The following is a 13249-nucleotide window of genomic DNA, read 5'->3' on the forward strand; positions in this document are numbered from 1 at the left end:
ATGGGGGATGTGAAGCTGGCGGCCTCGGCACACAGTTCCAGAACATCCCTCAGTGTGGATCACTCGCGAGTCGGCTCCATGCCCCTGACTGAGGCTCCTGCTTTCATTTTGCCCCCTCGGAACCTGTGCATCAAAGAGGGGGCCACCGCCAAATTTGAAGGGAGGGTAAGAAGTGTGGCTGGACGGGAGGCTTGGGGAGCTGGGAGGGGGTCGTCGTTCCTGCTGGAGCACTCTCCTCATCAGGATGGACCTGCTGGAGGACCTGGTTTGCTTTGGACCCACATATAAAGTGAATATATGCCAATTTGCCCTATTAATTTTGTTTATGGTTGACTTTGGTCTGTACTGGAGGACTCAGGGTGGGGGTGGGGAGGGACACCAAGATGTTTTGCTGTTACTATAGGTCACGTCTGGGTATGCGCTGCCTGATTACAGAACACGTAGGCTGGTGGCAGGAGTCATACAGCTTGGGTTTAAATACGTGCCTTGGAATATGAACAAGTAAAAACTGACTATAATTTTTCTTTCACTTCCTCCCTGGAAGGAATGTTCAGTTAACTAACCTTCTCGTGTATCCACTTGGTATCCCCAGTGCAGTGGGATGGGAGGTAGGACCCCTTATCGGTGTGGTTACCTTCTGCTAATGAGTATTGGTTTCTTTCCCTTACTGGGTCTCCATTTCTTCTTCTGCACATGGGCATGAGAATTCCTTGTCCATCCTGTGCTAGAAGGGAGAAGAAGATAGGAACTTTGAAGACTAGCTATCAGAATATCTGGCATGATGCCCAATTGAAGAGACTTTCAGTATGCTGCTAGCTCAGACCACTAGGAAGTCAAATCGTCAACCAGGCATGGAGATGCATGTGGAAGTCAGGGGGTTTGCAGGTAGTAGTTGTCCTGGGATTAAACACGGGGGTCTACCCCAGGAAATGCTTTAGAAGTTAGAGGACTTTGATCTGAGCAAAAGACAACTGAGGTGGTGGGAAATTCGTAAGTTGCATGGTGAATCCCAGTGGACCCTTGAACAACACGGGACTGAACTGCACAGGTCCACTTATACATGTTTTTTTTCAATAAATGTACATTTAGCCTTCCATAGCCCCAGGTTTCTTTCACATTGCGGATTCAACCAACCATTGATTGAAACAGTATTTTTTTTCTTCTTTTTTTGTTAATCCTCACTTGAGGATATTTCTTTCCATTGATTTTTTTCTTTTTTAGAGCAAGTGGAAGGGAGGGAGAGAAGGGAAGAGAGAAACATTGATGTGAGAGAGACGCATCAGTTGGTTGCCTCCTGCACGCACCTGGGGCTGGGGATGGAACCTGCAACCCAGGTATGTGCCCTTGACTGAGATTCGAACCCTCAACCCTTCAGTCTGAGGTCCGACACTCCAACTACTGAGCCACAATGGCCAGAGCTGAAAATAGTATTTTTGATTTGCAGTTGGGAGTCCACGGATCAGAGGGCCAAGTTAAATTACATGCGAATTTCAACTGTCTGGGGGTCAGTGCTCCTGGCCCCCATGTTGTTCAAGGGTCAATAGTACATACAGTTCAGGAGCAGGCCCCCGGAAGCTTGTAAAAAGAAAGGGTTGAGCTCATCACTCTTCCCAGATGACACTGGACCTTGCCCTTGTCCAAGTGCCAGGCTTGGCGGGGTGGCCCTCTGGAGAGTGTGCAGGGGTTGCTGCTTTGAAAATGGGCTGGGGCTGCACTGCACCGTGTGCCCTGCACGGGCCTGTCTAGATAAGACCGTTTGCTGGTGGTGTGCTGTAACAGTCCTTGTTGTATCTGCTACCTGAAGAAGATTGTGGCGAATGATGGGGATGCTGCTGAAGGGTCTGTCTCTGCTCTCTGGGCACTACCAGGATGAGGGCTCTTTTCTGCTGTCCTGACTGTGATCTCCTCACATCCCCACAGCTGGCAGGAAAGAAGCGACAGAAAGAATCCCCGTGGGTTCAGAAATGGCTTAGATAACCATAAAAAGGAAGGAGGTGTTGACACATGCTTCCACATGGATGAACCCTGAAAATATGCTAAGTGAAAGAAGCCAGACACAAAGGCCACATAGTAAATGCTTCCATGTATATGGAACGTCCAGGATAGGCAAGCCTATGGAGATAGAGTAGATTAATGGTTACCAGGGGTGGGGAGGAGTGGAGAGTGACTGCCAGTGGTACAGGGTTTCTTTTTGGGATGATGAAAATGTTCTGCAATCTTATGGTGATGTTGGTTGCACAAGGTTGTGAATATATTATGGAACACTGAATTTTCCTTTAAAAATAAAAAATTAAGCCCTGGCCAGTTTGGCACAGCGGTTAGAGCGTCGGCCTGCGGTCCGGAGAGACCCGGGTTCGGTTCCCGCTAAGGGCACGTACCTCGGTTGCAGTTTGTCCCCGGCCCTGGTTGGTCGTGTGGGTGGCAACCACTCGATGTGTCCCTTTCACGTCGATGTTTCTCTCTCTCTCTCTCTCTCTCTTCCTCTCTCCCTCCAACTCTATCTGAACAAAAAAAATGGAAAAAATATCCTCGGATGAGGATTAAAAAATAATAATAATAAATAAAATTAAAAATTAAAAATTAAAAATGAACTTTAAAAAAAAAATGGCTTTGCAAACTGATTTCATCTCTGTACCCACCCTCCTGCCCTCTGCCTCTGCGAGATGAGCTCCTTCCTCAGATGCAGACAAATGTGGAGAGGAAGAGATGCCTTCGTTTCCTTATAGCATGTTGATGCCCTTGCTTCCTTTACCTTTTACCACCTGCCTGGATTTAACCCAGAACGACACCACAGCAGCATGCTGGTGAACAGTGAAAACAGGAGGAAGACAATCGCAGAGAGATGTTAGATCGAGTGTCTGGCTCCATCTTCAAACTTGTAGAGAAATACAGAGGGAAAGCTGTCATAGAAAGTGTTCTGGCCCAGCTGGTGTGGCTCAGTGGATTGAGCTCATCCCATGCACCAATAGGTCATGGGTTTGATTCCCAGTCAGGGCACATGCCCAGGTTGCGGGCTCAATCCTCAGTAGGGGGCGTACAGGAGGCAACTGATAGATGTTTCTCTTTCATATCAATGATGTTTCTATCTCTCTCTCTCCCTCTTCCTTCCTCTCTGTCTAAACAATCAATTAAAAAACATATTAGAGCCCTGGCCGGTTTGGCTCAGCGGTTAGAGCGTCGGCCTGCGTCACAGAGAGACCCAGGTTCGGTTCCCGCTCAGGGCACGTGCCTCGGTTGCGGTTTGTCCCCAGCCCTGGTTGGTCGTGCGGGTGGCAGCCACTCGATGTGTCCCTTCACATCGATGTTTCTCTCTCTCTCTCTCTCTTCCTCTCTCTCCCTCCCGCTCTATCTGAACAAAAAATGGAAAAATGTCCTCGGGTGAGGATAAAAAAACCAAAACAAAACACTAGAAAGAAAGTGCTGTGTAAACTAGCACGTTGCAAGTGTGTGTTATCACTGTAGCAAAGGACACAAAGGGACATTTTGTATCAGAGAAAGGCCACCTCAAATGATTCCAGAAGGAGGAACCTGGTTATGTTGATACCAGAGATGAAGCTGACCAGGTGTGCTCCTGACCTGGAGCCCTCAGTGAAGGGAAGGATAAGGTGGTGCTAACCTGAAGTGACATGGGCTTTGAGCAGGAGCTGCTAGTTATGGAAGCCTGAGCTCCAAAGGGATCTCCCACTGAGCACGGTCCGTGGTTCTCTGGCTTCATTGCTGTGGCCGCTTGACCCTGCCTGCAGCTGACTCCTCCCTCCAGGCCCTGTTCTAGATGCTTATTCTACACCAGACCAGTCCTGGGTCAGGTTCACAGTGACCTCAGGATCTCAGTTTTTCAGTATCTGGGCGAATCTCTCACAAGTGAGTGACTTTTTAAAATTAAGCCTTCAAGCTACTCTTTAGGCCAGGCTGGTGCCCGCTACAGCGCCAGGAACCCTCTTCCCTGTAGTAGCCCCCAGGGGCTCTGCCTGCTTTCCTCTCCCACCCCGCCCTCCGTGCAGTTGCCACCAACAGCTTGAGCCCTGAAGCTTGGGTATGAAGGGTACTAGGATGTCCCAGCTTCTCTGAAGGGGGCACAGGGACCCTCCCATCACCGTAGAAATACAGCGGGCACCACGGATGTGAGGACGTTACAAAGGTCTCTTTCCTTCCACCTCCTGAGGCTGGTAGTCAGATGTTGGTTCAGACTGTCCTGAAGGAGGTGAAAACGATGCCTGCCCTGCCCCCATTTCCTTTTTAGGCCAAAGATGTAATGAACCCTTTTCTCCAATAAAGCCCTCTTTCAAGCAAGAAGACTTGGGTGGCATTAAGATGGGGCCACAGGTGCCCCTCGTGGTTCATGTCTTTTTCTGAGAAGCCCAGAACTGTGAGATGTTTGGCTCTGTGGGTCTCTGTCCTTCTCATCTACTAGGGTTTTTCTACTTTGTGGCAAATACTGTGGACAGCCATACCCATTACCAACCCTTCGCCCTTGCCCTTTTCCACTGTAGAGGCTGCTGCTGAGGTTTCCCTTGCAGCTAAGGGTGGGCCATTGACACATCCTGGCTGAAGTCTGCCTGGGAGTTTCTCAGGAAGTTCTTGCTTTTCTGATTTTTTTTAAAGAAAAGGTCATCACTGCTGCTCTTGTATTTCACCCCTTCCCAGTTTTCTGCCTTGAATACAGAGGTGATACCTGATGCTCAGGCAGCCACAGTAAAACCATGAGGGAACAAGCCAGATTGCTAAGGATTGGTTGGGGTGGGTGTGGGTGGGGGTTATAGCAGTGGATGGAGCATAAAGACCAGCAGCTAAGAGACAAAAATTTTAGGCTTAAAGACTTTCTCAGATAGGATCTTTGCTATGGTTATTTTTTCTTGTATTAATTAATTTTTGTTACAGATGTTTCTCCTTTTCCCCCGACTGATTCCCCCGTCCCCCTCCCTCCCCGCCCTGTCCCCAGCTTTGTTGTCCATGTCCATTGTTCATGCATACATGCATATAAGTTCTGTGGTTTATCTCTCCCCCACCACCCCTCTTCTGGGATTGTCAGTCTGTACCCCACTTCCATGTCTCTGGGACTACCCCATTCCTCAGACTGTTATGTTCATTATATTCCACAAATAAGTGAGATCATATGATACTTGTCTTTCTCTGTTTGGCTTGTTTCACTTAGGATGATACTTTTCAGGTCCCTCCATGTAGTCTCAAAGGATAAGAGATCTTTCTTTTTTACAGCTGCATAGTACCCCATTGTGTATATGTACCACAGCTTTCTTATCCATTCATCTACTGATGGACACTTGGGCTGTTTCCAGATCTTAGCTATTGTAAATAGTGCTGCTATGAACATGGGGGTACATATATTCTTTCTGATTGGTATTTCAGGCTTCTTAGGGTATATTTCTAGAAGTGGGATCACTGGGTCAAATGGAAGTTCAAGTTTTAATTTTTTGAGGTAACACCATATTGTTTTCCATAGTGACTGCACCAGTCTGCATTCCCACCAGCAGTGTACTAGAGTCCCCTTTTCTCCACACCCTCGCCAACACTTGTTGTTTGATTTGCTATGGTTATTAACACAAGAAATTTTACAAAAAGTATTCCTAACTGATAAACATCTAATAAGTTTCATGTGGAGAAGTTGTCTCTTTAAATGATGAGGATAAATAGGGAAGAAGACATAGCACAGAGAAGAACTAAAAAATGCTTTCAGACCCTTACCAAATCTACCAACAGTGAGGAGAGCGCCTTGTTCTGAGTTGAATATGGCCCTGTAATTCAAGCATTCTAGAATGATCTGTTCCTCCTTGGCTATGGCCATTGGCCAGTAGCAATATCCTCCCCCCATAATTTCTTCTCAGTTCACTTCTAGCTCAGAAGACTCAACCACTCTGAGGAGTTTGAAGGAAGTATCTGATCTGCTTTCTGTCCTCAGGAGTCTTAATGATGTGGTTCTGGAGAAAAACCTGTGCATATAAAACAGTAGGATATGCAGTGTGTAAGTCGGCTCTTGAAATCGTTCAGTAAATAGTTTGTTGTGTTATAGGAATTTAGAGGAGATTAACATGAGGCTTGGAGTGGCTAGAAAAATGGTTTCCTTCTTCCTGACTTCTGTCTGTCCAGTGTGTCCTTTCAACTGCTACGTAAATGATCCTCCTAAAATGCCTGCCTGCCGTGTCACCCCCTGCTTAATATTCTTGGACAGTGGATGGCGTTCTTCGGCACTGCCTCAAAGGCCTTTCCTCTCAGCCCCTGGCGCTCCGGCGTGGTCTGCACAGGCCGAGCCCCACTCACCCAGCCCACTCATACGTGACACAGGGACTTTGTTCTGGTATCACTTTTGTGGAGAAAGAGTAAGCAAGAAAAAATATTTTATTACCCCTATCGATCAATTTGGGGTTAGAAATGGGGGCAGGGTATGATAGGAGGGGAACTAGCATTTGTTGGTGCCCTGTTGGGGCTAGGCAACTAACCTGTCATTTTATCCTCGTGGTAAGGTGGCTTTATCCCCATTTTTATAGAGGAAGAACTTTGGGCCTCAGAATAATTACAAAACTTGCCAAGGTTACATCAGTAAGTGATGGAAGCACTTACTGGGTTTAAACTTTGTATTCCTCAAATTATACGATGCCGTCCCTTTCACACGTCTCATTGGGCTCTTTTTTTTTTTTTTTTTATCCTCACCCAAGGACATTTTTTCTATTTTTTGTTCAGATAGAGTGTGGGAGGGAGAGAGAGAGAGAAACATCGACGTGAAAGGGACACGTCGAGTGGTTGCCACCCACACGACCCAACCAGGGCCGGGGACAAACTGCAACCGAGGTACGTGCCCTTAGTGGGAACCCAACCCGGGTCTCTCAGGACCGCAGGCCGACGCTCTAACCGCTGAGCCAAACCGGCTAGGGCTCATTGGACTTCCTTGTTTATCACAGTGCCTGTCACACGATGGGCACTCAGTAGACGTTTGGTTCCCCCAAGAACCAATGTAGTGGGGTCTAAGACTCCAGATCTCTTGCATGTCAAATTCCTAGGGGTTTGGTCCCAGGCTTCTTATGAGGGTTCTCCCCTTATCCTATCCCTCTCCCTACCTTCACTCTTCCCCACCCACGTGCCTACATCCCTGCTCCCCTCTTCCTCCAGCTATGCCTTAATGTGGGGTGCCCTTCCTTCTCTCTATTCTCTCCTGCCTCAAGGTCCAGTTTAAATTTTACCTCCTTCAGGCTGCTTTCCTTAATTATGTTTTCTTTTTAAAGCATTTTATTAGAGGACAGAAGAGCCATGGTAATAGGATGTGGAATATTCCCAATAATTATATAAGATCATTCATGAGTGATAACCACAGGAAAGAGTTGACTGCTTTGGCCTTTTTAAAATGTATCATTCATTAATCATCTCTGTGCCTATAACTTTGTTATAAAGAAAAAAAAATGACTTAAATGTTAAACTATTTTTAAAACAAAAATGCAAACAATGTAAAAGTGTTCCTTGCCTTGATCCTTACTTCTGTTCTTCACAGGTAGCCACCATCAACAATTTGGGTATCCTTCTAGGAATGTTCTGTACAAAAATAAGCATATATCTATATATGATCTATAAATAGAAATATATGTACATATATATGAAAATGTATACCAGTGGACCCACATACATACGTGCATCTACAGTTCACTCTTTTTACTTAACATTTCTTGGAATTTTTTAAACATCAGAACATAATCTGCCTCAAGGATTTAATCCTGAACTTTCTAACTTTCAGTTGCTCCCTCCATATGAATACTTACATATGTGACTCATTTTGACTTTTTATCAATTTACAATTTTATCAGTTTTTGTTTATTGTCTTTTGTTTCCTCAACGAGAATGAGTTGTTCAGGGTCTAGCGTAGCACTAGCTACAGGTGGCTATTTGAATTTAAGACTAATTAAAATGAACAGTTCAGTTTCTCAACCATGCTAGCCGTGTTTTAAATGCTCAGTGGCCACGTGTAACTAATGGCTACTATGTTGGGCAGCACGGATTACTGAACATCTCTGTCATCCCAGAAAGTTCCGTTGGACAGGGCTGCTAGAAACCACTGTTACATTTAATTCAGTTCCCTCACACCAGAGAGCCCCAGCTAGAAGGTATATTAAAAACTTTTCTATTCACAGCCTTGGACGGCTTTGCTCAGCGGTTAGAGCCTCGGCCCATAGACCAGAGAGACCAGGGTTTGGTTCCCACTAAGGGCACCTACCTCAGTTGCAGTTTGTCCCTGGCCCTGGTTGGGGTCATGTGGGTGGCATCCAGTCGATGTGTCTCTCTCACATTGATGTTTCTCTCTCTCTCTCTTCCTCCCTTTCTCCCTCCCACTCTATCTGAAGATAAATGCAAAAAAATGACCTCGGTGAGGATAAAAAAAATAAAAAATAAAAAAATAATGAAAATTGTTCTATTCACAATAGAAATAAGACATTAACTTCTTGAGAATTTACTTAGGGCATAAGATTCATTCAAAGAAAAATGTAATCTCTTGATGAAAGAACCTTTGTCTTCCATTTTTGGTTGAAGATGGTAATCTTAGTATCCCAGCAAGTTTGAATGTGCTCCCAAAATTTTCACAGATGTCTGTTCCAGAAAGTCTCATGGCAGGAGACTGGTGGTGGGCTGCCCGTGTGTCAGCGTTCCTGAGTATTCCAAGCAAAAGCAGCGGAATGGGAAATGACAGGGCAAGTATTGTTGAAACTGTCGTTGTCAGCAGTTGGCAGCCACATCAGGTTCAAAATGCCGGACTAAACAGACTTATTAACTCCTCCTCCCTGCAAATGTGCCATTGCAATGAACATAAAAGGTTATAAGGAGAATGAATTCAGAGCTGCACTGAGAACAGGGAGGGGACATCAGCAGACGAGAGGTTTTCCTGGGCCGGCATCGAAGGAGGTGCCAGCACTGCCCGCCGCAGCGTGGCAGAGGCAGAGGCGCGCTCCAGCAGAGGCGAGAGCTGCATCTTTGAGATGAAAGGATTTGGAGACTAGGCCTGGGCTGCAGGGCAGAACGCAGGGTCATTGAAGGATGTTTACTTAACATCTGTGTGGAGAAAACAGAAGCTCCCCCTGTGGAATGATTCAGTGCATCTCAGAAGGAAGTCTCTTCACTTTGGCACCAGGCGAAATGTGTTGGGAGAGCTGTCTGTCAGTTGCTGTCTGCCGGAGCACTCTCAGCGAAGCCGGCCCGTAGATGTGTCCCCTGTGGTCCACGGAGCTTGCCGTCAGCCCCTCATGCAGGGAGACAGGACCACAGCCTGGATGGAAAACCCACACCAGCTACCTGCATTTGGAACCTAGTCCTTCAGTCATAGATTGTGAACAGTTAATTCATGGCCACCAGATATTTGAAGAAAATATTTATACAATATAGTATGGCTATCAAGAAAATGTTGTTGTTTTTTTAAATCAACCCATAAGACAAAGCTCAAAAGTGGTATAGTTACAGAACAGAACGTAAACTCTGTAAGCTTTGGCAGGCCAACGTAAAGGGACGGTGTGTGGTAAGGTAGAGAACACGAATGTCTTCATCTTACAGAGTGGGAAGTGAGGAGATGCCATCTAAAACAGATGGATCACATGGCAGACGTTTGAGTATGTGACTTAAAACCATAATGACAGGGGCAGAAATGGTCAGCTCAGTGGCCATATTTGGCACACAGATCTTTTGTGTTTGGCCAGTGGCGTTCCCAAAAGCTTTGAGCTAAGGTTTACAAATGAAAAGCTTACACATACAATTCACTTCTAAATGGCCTTTCACAAAAAATAAGATGTGGCAGTGTTTCCACATGGCAGCAGTTGGTCCATGGGCACTACCCTCTGTATTAAGCATGGCTCTACCAGGTTGCTTCAGTACCCCCTCCCCAGTTCCTAGTCATTGCCTCGCACCTGGACAAGCATCTATTGCCAATTATGCTTTTTGCCTACCCATGCCCATATTAGTAGTGGGAGAGCAGAAAATGGGCAGGAAGGGCATCGTGATACTTCTTGTCCCCGCCCACTTTCTATACTTGATATCATGCCCAGATGCTGTAGGTATCTGAGTTTGTGATCTTGCCAATAATGTCCAATCAAAGATTTTAAAAAAGTCAAAACAGGACTGGTGAAACGGAGACTATGTAAATCAGCAAAATTCCTTTTCATTCAGAGTGGAAATCAGTAAGTGTTGTCTAAATTCTTAAATCAAAAAATAGATACAGAGTATATTATCTGGAATTACTGATTTTAATGCTGAGAATGCAAAGATGATTTCAGTGGTTATATCTGGGAAGTGATACTATTGCAAGAGAGACGAGTAAGAAGGAAAGAAACCATTTTCCATTTAATTATACCCTCAACTTTCCCCTCTTACTTTATACACATTCTTACTGCTTGAATTTTTAACAGTAGATAGGAATTACTTCTGTAGTTTTTAAAAAGCACAATAATATTGCCTGTAAAAAGACTTAGCATGGCTATCTGAGTTCAGTGTCCAGATTCTATTTGATAAATGGTCAGAGATGAATACACAGTTTACATTGAAAAAAATATAGACGAGGTCTGGGTGTGGAAGAATCTATAGCACTGCATTAAGTACATTACACAGCCCTGGCTGGTTTTGCTCAGCGGTTAGAGCGTCGGCCTGCGGACCATTGAATCTCGGGTTTGATTCTTGTCAAGGGCACATACCTCAGTTGCCATTCGTCCCCAGCCCTGGCTGGGGTCATGCGGGAGGCAACCACTCAATGTGTCTCTCTCATGTCAATGTTTCTCTCTCTCTCTCTCTTTCTTTCTCTCTTCCTCTCTCTCCCTCTCACTCTATCTGAACAAAAATGGAAAAATATCCTCAGGTGAAGATTTTAAAAACTAAATAAATAAATACATTACACAACACTGAGAGCAGTTAAATATAAGGAAATTTAAATACCTTGAAAATACCTGAAAAACTAGCAAAATAAAAGATGCCAAGAGGCGCCCAGCTTGTGTGGCTCAGTAGATTGAGTGTGGTCCCATGGACTGAGAGGTCCCAGTTCGATTCCCAGTCAGGGCACATGCCCGGGTGTTGTGGGCTCCATCGCCAGTAGGGGGCATGCCGGGGGCAGCTGATCGATGTTTCTCTCTCACTTTGATGTCTCTCTAGAAAATCAATTGGAAAAAAAAAGAAGATACCAAGAGCCCAGTGTTGGGGCTGAGAGGAAAGAGGCAAAGGTTTTCTTTGCATTGATTGTTGATTCAGCCTTTATGGGGCTCAGACTGGCAGAATGTTACAGAGACAATAAAACCCTTGGTATACTTTGCCAAGAATTCTACCTTCAACACTATAACTCCTAAAGGAGAAGGACAAAGTAGTTGGTACAAAGATGTTCAGAGCACTATGTAAAATAACAAAAAGGGAACTAATTTCTGCTCAAAAGGAAATAATTAAATAGTTCGATATGGCGGTTGTTATATAGTCACATACTTGTCATTTTGGGAGCTACATCCATAAATGGAAATGTGTGGAATAATATGAAGTGGAAACAGAAGCAAAGCAAGAACACTGCACATGGTATGATCACCACCACATGAAAACATTGATGTGTTTGCTACCTAAAATTACAAGAGGATTTGGAACCACGTAAATAGAATGTTTTTGGTTGTGTTGATGTAAATTCTTTAAGTCTTTGTATTTATTAAATTTCACAATGATAGTTCGCCCATCAGGGTAGAGAAGGCTGGTACTATCTAAATAGACTTGTTTTTCTACTAATAAGTCCTTTAGTCTCCAATTATTTTTAATATATTTCAAATCACCTTGACTGTCTGCCTAGAAATGGAAACAAAGTTGTGTGGCAGAATGAGCAATGAGAGACAGAGACACTAGATGAGGCTTTTCTTATTTTAACCGCAGCTCCTGAGGGAAGGTATGAAGTATTAATCAGTGGGCATCTGTATATGCATGAGATATCATTAAGGTCTGGCTTATTATTTATTTATTTATTTTATTTCTCACCTGAGGATATTTTTCTATTTATCATCAGATAGAGTGGGAGGGAGGGAGGGAGAGAGAGACAGAAAGGAATATTGACATGACAGAGGCACATGGACTGGTCGCTTCCTGCATGACCCTACCAGGGCCGGGGCAAAGTGCAACCAAGGCACATGCCCTTGACTGGAATCAAACCCGCGACTCATTGGTTTATGCGCCGATGCTCTAACTGCTAAGCCAAACCGTCCAGGGCAATGTCTGGCTTATTTTTTCACATAGATATAATTTCTGCAGAACTCAAGATGTTCACATTCCTTATAATATGCAACTTCCTTCCAACTTTAAATGAAGTTAGTAGTTAGACTCTCTTTTTTTTTTTTACCTTTTATTTTTGTTACAGATGTTTCTCCTTTTTTACCCCATTGACACCCACCTCCCCCTCTCCCCCTGCCCCGTCCCTGGCTTTGTTGTCTATGTCCATTGGTTATGCATACATGCATATAAGTTCTATGGTTTATCTCTTCCCACCACCCCCCACCACTCCCTCTTCTGAGGGTTGACAGTCTGTACCCTACTTCCGTGTTTCTGGGTCTACCCTATTCCTCAGACTGTTATATTCATTATATTCCATATATAAGTGAGATTATGTGGTATTTGTCTTTTTCTGCTTGGCTTGTTTCACTTAGGGTGATACTTTCCAGGTCCCTCCATGTTGTCTCAAAGGATAAGAGATGTTTCTTTCTTACAGCTGCATAGTACTCCATTGTGTATATGTACCACTGCTTTTTTATCCATTTGTCTACTGATGGACACTTGGGTTGTTTCCAGATCTTAGCTATTGTAAATAGTGCTGCTATGAACATGGGGGTACATATATTCTTTCTGATTGGTGTTTCAGGCTTCTTAGGGTATATTCCTAGAAGTGGGATCACTGGGTCAAATGGAAGTTTAATTTTTAATTTTTTGAGGTAACACCATATTGTTTTCCATAGTGGCTGCACCAGTCTGCATTCCCACCAGCAGTGTACTAGAGTCCCCTTTTCTCCACACCCTCGCCAACACTTGTTTGATGATTTGTTGATGGCGGCCATTCTGACAGGTGTGAGGGGATACCTCATTGTTGTTTTAATTTGCATGTCTCTGATGATTAGTGATGTTGAGCATTTCTTCATATGTCTCTTGGACATTTGTATGTCCTGTTTGGAGAGGTGTCTATTCAGCTCCTCTGCCCATTTTTAGATTGGGTTCTTTGTCTTCCTTTTGTGGAGTTGTATGATTACTCTATATATTTTGGAAATTAACC

General features: G+C 44.5%; 1 protein-coding gene across 2 annotated transcripts in view; it reads left to right on the top strand.

The window, feature by feature from the left end:
* The window catches only part of MYLK (myosin light chain kinase), a 178591-nt gene continuing 165342 nt past the window's right edge, over positions 1-13249 (top strand). For both annotated transcript variants that reach the window (XM_036242952.1, XM_036242953.1), the window contains exon 1: positions 1-165. In XM_036242952.1, coding sequence (XP_036098845.1) covers positions 1-165 — 165 coding nt within the window. The remainder of the gene's footprint in view (positions 166-13249) is intronic.

Source organism: Molossus molossus, unplaced genomic scaffold (assembly GCF_014108415.1).
Source record: "Molossus molossus isolate mMolMol1 unplaced genomic scaffold, mMolMol1.p scaffold_m16_p_5, whole genome shotgun sequence".
Taxonomy (NCBI): Eukaryota; Metazoa; Chordata; class Mammalia; order Chiroptera; family Molossidae; genus Molossus; species Molossus molossus.